This window comes from Phaethon lepturus, unplaced genomic scaffold (genome assembly GCF_000687285.1).
Source record: "Phaethon lepturus isolate BGI_N335 unplaced genomic scaffold, ASM68728v1 scaffold34512, whole genome shotgun sequence".
Lineage (NCBI taxonomy): Eukaryota > Metazoa > Chordata > Aves > Phaethontiformes > Phaethontidae > Phaethon > Phaethon lepturus.
The window spans coordinates 526-6,976 of record NW_010524661.1 but is presented as its reverse complement, the minus strand read 5'-3'; the positions used below and the strand labels follow the sequence as shown (position 1 = coordinate 6,976).

The 6,451-nt window shown below is 47.4% G+C and overlaps 1 protein-coding gene across 1 annotated transcript; it reads right to left on the bottom strand.

The window, feature by feature from the left end:
- Positions 1-2,430: 2,430 nt before the first annotated feature.
- Positions 2,431-3,968, bottom strand: LOC104617257 (C-type lectin domain family 2 member D-like). Its single transcript, XM_010282521.1, has 4 exons — positions 3,884-3,968; positions 3,496-3,668; positions 2,962-3,068; positions 2,431-2,596 (listed from the first exon to the last, which is right to left on the bottom strand). Exons 1-4 carry the CDS (start codon positions 3,966-3,968, stop codon positions 2,431-2,433), a joined length of 531 nt encoding a protein of 176 aa, XP_010280823.1.
- Positions 3,969-6,451: the final 2,483 nt, after the last annotated feature.

Below are 6,451 nucleotides of genomic sequence, written 5' to 3'. Positions count from 1 at the left end.
AATCCCCTTTTTTAAACCCAAACCTCCATTTTAAGCCTAATCCCTTTTTTAACCTAGTCATTTTTTTAAGCCTAAATCCCCTTTTTTAAACCCAAACCTCCATTTTAAGCCTAATCCCTTTTTTAACCTAGTCATTTTTTTAAGCCTAAATCCCCTTTTTTAAACCCAAACCTCCATTTTAAGCCTAATCCCTTTTTTAACCTAGTCATTTTTTTAAGCCTAAATCCCCTTTTTTAAACCCAAACCTCCATTTTAAGCCTAATCCCTTTTTTAACCTAGTCATTTTTTTAAGCCTAAATCCCCTTTTTTAAACCCAAACCTCCATTTTAAGCCTAATCCCTTTTTTTTAACCTAAAGTCTTTTTTTTAAGCCTAAACCCCCTTTTTTAACCCTACTCCCCTTTTTTTAACCTAAAGCCTCTTTTTTAAGACCAAACCGCCTTTTTTAAGCCTAACCCCCTTTTTTTTTAAAGCCTAACCCCCCTTTTTTTAACCTAAAGCCCTTTTTTTAAGCCTTAAACCCCCTTTTCTTATGCCCAGACCCCAGCAGGAGCTGGCGCGCAGCTTACGGGCTGAGGCTGAGCACGAAGCCGGGACGTGCAGTTGAGCGGCGCACGCTCAACGCCGTCGCGTAGAGGTAGAAGAAGCCAAACATACTCGTCTAGACGCGCGTATAGGTGCCGCCTCGCACGTAGCCAACCCCTTATATGTATACGTGGGCTTCCAAATACTCAATAAGCCGCACGCAGGTTTTGCCGTGGATGCTCAGCTCTAGGAATTGCCGGTTCGTCAAAATCTGTCCCAATTCATTAAAATCCATCCCAATTCGTCAAAATTTGTCCCAGTTCATCAAAATCCATCCCAATTCGTCAAAATCCATCCCAATTCGTCAAAATCCATCCCAATTTATCAAAATTCATCCCAATTCTAGGCTATTTGCTTGTTTTTTAGTGTTTCGCCCTAAATATACAGCACACGTACAACCCCATGGAAATACAAGCCAGTGAGGTCGCCCAAGCTAAAAGCACTATATATAACGATAATATATGTCTATATATAGATAGATATATAGTGGGACGATAATAAATTAACGTCCCACTCTGCAACGCTTTTGCAGGGCAGAACGGGTCCGAAAAGCCCCCGAATTTAAGCAGGAGCACATGCGCTTCGCGAAACGGAAGGTTTCGAGAGCAGGAAAGGGTTCCTCGGGGTCTGGGTTAAGCTGGGCTCAACCCTGTTGATCCCAGGAGCTGGAGCTACCAGCTCCAGCCAAGGACATCCATAATCCTGCCCCCAAAAACCCCTCGATTTGGTAAAACATTGCTGGGAGAGCATCTGAGAAGACTGCGATCACCAGGGTGCTAAAAGAGGAGAAACCAAACCATTTCATCAGTCCGGGCAAAAAGCTGGAATTTAGCTATTACCGCTAAAAATACCGCTAAAAGTGAAAGTGCTGCTAAAATCCTACAGTCCTCATGTTTCCACCCCCACCGCCCGTCCCCAGGTGGAGATGCTCATCAAGAAAAGTCTTCCCTGGACGTGGTTGTCTGTGCGAACGGCTTAAATAAATGACAAAACGTCAGCTTGCGTCAGGGTGAGACGCTCAAAAGCCTTCCTTGGACGCGGCGTTGCGCGAAAACATGCGGGAGCTTTTCTCGTATTCCTCCTTTTCGTTAAAAACCTGGCTGACTCGTGTCTCACTGGCACCTTAAGGCGAAGACGTTGCCTTCTCTCTCCAACCCGTCGCTTCAACCTTGACTTGGTAGATCCTCCCCAATCCTGCCGCTCTCCCATCCCCAGCGCTGTGTCCTTGGAGAGAATAATCTGATTTTTGATGCGCAGAAGTCTCTTCACCTTCATCTCGCTCTTGGTACGGAGCCATGTATGGTCACAGATGGACGTCGTTGCGTTGCAGCTTGGGCTTCCCTGAAGACGAGCGCAGCAAATTCTTGGAGGGCTTGCAAGCGTTGCCCGTCCTTGCAGCGTTCCCACGTACTCTACGGCGTCGGGAGGCTTTTCTCAGCTGTCCGAGCCTGACGGTTGCTGCTTTAACTCCACAAAAACTGGGAAAAGCAAAAATCCTATGGCTTTTGCCCATTTTTCTGCGGGCATCTCGCTAAGCTTCACCCTCCAGCCATCCTCCCGGGCTCATCGATACAGCTGCGGCTTCCCTCTTGCTCTGACATTTAATTGCGGTGGGTCGTTACCCGGTGTGAATTACCGGGGTGCCGGGAGGAATCGGTTATTTTTCGTTGCGTTGGCAAACGCGAACACATAATAACGTTGGGTTAGGTGGCAAATTTTGGCAACAGGCTTTTTTTCCCCCGAGTTTGCTTTTTCTGTGGGGTTTTTGGGGGGTTTTTTGAGGTTTTCTGTTGTTTCCCTATCCTGCACCGGGTGTTTGGGTGCGCTAAGCGCTCCCCGCAGCCTCTTAGGAGCTGATGCAAAGGTTTTGAGCCCGTCTCGTCGCGTTGCCTTCGCTTGGGCTCCGCAGCTCAGGCTTATTACAAACCCAGCTCCTCTCGGTGCTGCAGCGGGAGGAGCTGAGCCCGCTGTCGTTCAGGTAGGCGCAGAGGCCGCCGCTGCGGATCTGAAACCTGGAAGGACGGAGGAGACAACCCACCTTAGACGGGGTCAGCAGGGAGGAGAAAAATGGCACGTTGGCTTTTTTCCTCCCTCTTTGGTTCTCGTGGGCATCAATATGCCAATACCGATGCCGAATTATTTCTGTTTTGGCAAGCAGCCCGGGTTGGCCGTAAGAAACCCGACGCTTTGCATGAAAAAACCCAACTTATTTAAAAATAATCTAACTAACGGTGTTTTCTCCACCAAACACACCCCTTCAACCTCTCAAGTCAAAGGGAAACACGAAGACCAGCTCTGGATGCAACGTTGGCTCTGGATGCCCCTCAAGTGCCATTGACGTCAACCGTCGACGCAACGATGGAAAACCCAGACTCACCGGTGAGCTAAATGCGAGTCGTTCACCCATTTCCACGGTTGCTCCTCATCTTCCCGTGAAAGGCCGATCCAATACTCCGAGATGCCTTTATATCTCATCGCGAAGCTCTGAAAAAGAGGAGAGAGAAAGGCTTTACGGCAGGTGACGGGGCTTTGGGACGTCTCCGGCAGGTCGCCATCTGCAGAGACCTCCTTCCAACCAAGGATCTACAGTCTACCAGTCGTGCACGCTCCTTTACGGCTCTTTCGGTGTTTGAACCTTTCAATCTGCTCCCAAAAAGTGTAACCTTTAAGGCGGAGCTTTATTATTGCATAGAAACGGGGGTTTTTTTGCTATAGTTCTTGTGTCGGTTGGCTTTGGTGAGAAATTTGAAGAGATCCAGGATGACCTACCCTCAAGAAAGCCATCTTCCCCATCTCCTCACCCTAGATCTCCAAGGAAGGTCCTAGAAAAGCAGTCAAAGAAACCAAAAGGGTGGCAAATAATTGGCTTTTTTTTCCCCCCTGTGCTAAGCGTGTCCTCCTGCCTCCTTACCAAGTCCTCCACGCTGTCGAGCATGGCCAAGGAAGCACCAAGTGCCGAGCAGTTGTCCTGGCTGGATGTCCAGTTCCCCTCAGCGTCCAAAAAATAGTAGCATTTTCCTCTGTACCCAATCCAGTCGAACGGGCAGCGAAAGCAGGGTTGGGGGCGAGGCTGAAAAGCCTGCGCTGTCATCGATAGAGCAAGAGCGTTAAGGAGCAGCACCTTCCCCTTCGCCCTCCGGCGTGGGGAGGGTCATCCTCCACCCCGTGGCCTCCAAACCTCTGCTCCTGCAGACTTCTTGGCTTGGTGGGACTCGTGCCGACGTCTCTTGCTGCTCGGACGAGCGGCAGAGGAACGGCCCCTTCTTTGAAAAATACGAGACGAAAACCTCGGTACTCACCTGCAAAAGTGACGGCGGTGACGAGCAGAGCTGTGAACAGCACGGCCATCGTCACCTGGCAGGCAAGACGCGCCTCCGGCTTCATCTCAAGGCTGTAACCTGCAGGAGAAGGGACCTTCAGTGCCTTTGTGGGGCTACCGAGGAGAGCAACACGCTCCGGGGCCGCACTGTTGGCCAAAAAAGTTGGGTTTTCCTCTTTTTTTTTTTTTTCCTTGAGGATGAAGAGGGCTTTTAACACCATCTCCCCGTTTGGGGTCATCGTGGAGACCCCACATCTGAGCGCTTGGGTCATCAAAAGCATCGTTGGGAAGAGCCTTCCGAAAAGACCGGCATCATGTGATGCCCAGATGATGAAAGGCGAGTCTCGCTCCCCACGCCAGGTGGACTTGCTGTCATTTTGGGCGAGAAACATCAAAAATCCTTCTCCACCTGGAATAAAGTTATATATTTTTTCTACTTTTGGAAACTCCTCCTTAGCGGGGGACCATTGTTTCCTCCCTAGTTGACTTCAGTTGACTCATCAATCGACTTGATGATCATCTTCAAGGTCTTTTCCAACCTCAACGATTCAATTCCAGCTGCAAACTCCTGCCCTGAAACGTGCCATAATTAAAATTACCTTTTAATTTCTGGGTTCTGCTTCATGATTCGAGCTCAGTGAACTTTTTACTCAACCTCAACCGAGGCACTTCAGGTCTTGCAAACGATTCAAGTCCCAGTCGCTCCATCTCTGGGTCTTGTGATCCAGAACACGCTCTTTCTCCCCTCCACGAGCAAAGAAAATTCCATTTCCTAAGGGTTTTTACCTAAAATTCTCCGTGTTTTCACCCATTTTATTTTTTTTAGGCTTCCCCCTCTTTGTCCCCAGCTGTCACATGAACCAAATCTCACGGGACAAACCCTCCTTTCCCCTCTTCCCCCCTCCCTCCCCGTGCAAAAACGGCGTTAGAAAGTAAGTCAGAAACCAAATATGCCGGATAATTAAAAATAAATAAATAAAAAACCTCAACAAATCAAAAATTTAAAAGAAAAAATCAACAAATCGACGGATATGCCAACTCAAAAAAACATTCCTCCAAATCTGCGTCGCTGGCTGGGTAGAAAGAGATGATGGAAAAGACCCGAAAAGACCCAAAAAGCCCCTTTTCTACCTTATTGTGCACCAAGAGGATGATGGAGATGGGAGGAAGAGTCAGGAGAAGGGACGGCAGAGGTTAATAAATATTTTGCTGATGGGTCTAAACCGGACTTAAACCCCGGACTTATTTTTTGGGGGGTCTTTTAGCACTTCGCTGCTTCTAAAATTTCTTTATTCTTGTTCGGAATCGAGCAGAAATTCGGAATTTTTGAGGGAAAACGGTGGAAAGAGCCGAAAGAAACGGCCACTCCTGTGCCCGAGGGAGGATTAATGAGAATAATGAGATTACGAGAATTAATGAGATGACGGGAATAGCTCAAAGCGTCTGAAGTGAGACCATTTAGAGCAAAAATTCCATCTGCCGATCGACAAAAATTTTCCGAGGGAAGTGGATTTTTTTTGCCCTACCCCCCCGCTTCCCTCAGCTGGTTTTTGGTCTCAAATTATAGAAGTGGTTAAAAAAAAAAAACAAGAAAAACCCGGCGATTATTGAGTTCAACGCTCTGTGGTTACCTGCTCGCTCGCTCCTTTCCGCACCCGAAAATCCAGAATAATCCCGCGTTTCCTTCATTTTGGGGGTTCCTCCTCGCCTGCCGGGCAACGTTTCACCCCTCAGAGGCGTCACGAAGGCTGTCGGTCCTCAGCCTCCCCACGGGAATTTCGGATCGCGGTACATCCGGTGCAGAAAACGTCGTTTCTACCCCTAAAATCATTTTGCACCTTGGGGGGGGGTCTAGAAATCCTCCAGCTACCGGTGCGAAATATCGACGGGCAGCGCCAAGGATGACGTCGGGGAAAGAAAACGTCATAAATCCCAGGGGACGACTATTTCCCTCGGGAAGGAGCAAGACGAGGAAGCAGATGAAGGACCGTCGTGGTTTTTTTGAGGCTGCCGTCCCAAACCAAACCCACGTTTTTTATTTCTCCCCTCAGTTAAAATGTTCTCCCACAGTGAAATTTTTCTCCCCATAGTTAAAGGTTTCCCCATAATTAAAGGGGTTTCCACATGATTAAAGGTTGTTCCCCCCAATTAAAATGTCCTCCAATTAAAATTTCCTCCCCCAATTAAAATTTCCTCCCCCGATTAAAATTTCCTCCCCCAATTAAAATTTTCTCCCCGATTAAAATTTCCTCCCCCAATTAAAAGATTAAAATTCCCTCCCCCAATTAAAATTTTCTCCCCAATTAAAATTTCCTCCCCCAATTAAAATTTCCTCCCCAATTAAAATTTTCTCCCAGCAATTAAAATTTTCACCCTCCAAATTCTCTCCTATTAACATTTTGTCCCTCCAATTAAAATTTCCTCCCAATTAAAATTTTCTCTCTCCAATTAAAATTTCCCCAATTAAAATTTTCTCCAATTAAAATTTTCTCCCTCCAATTCAGATTCTCTCCTAACAACTAACATTTTCTCCCTCCAATTAAAATTT

Coding starts and splice junctions, on each gene's coding strand:
- LOC104617257 (XM_010282521.1), bottom strand. CDS start 3,968: ATGAAGCCGGAGGCGCGTCTTGCCTGCCAGGTGACGATGGCCGTGCTG. Junction 3,669..3,883: donor CACCGCCGTCACTTTTGCAG/GTGAGTACCGAG, acceptor TATCGATGACAG/CGCAGGCTTTTCAGCCTCGC. Junction 2,597..2,961: donor GACTCGCATTTAGCTCACCG/GTGAGTCTGGGT, acceptor CCGTCCTTCCAG/GTTTCAGATCCGCAGCGGCG.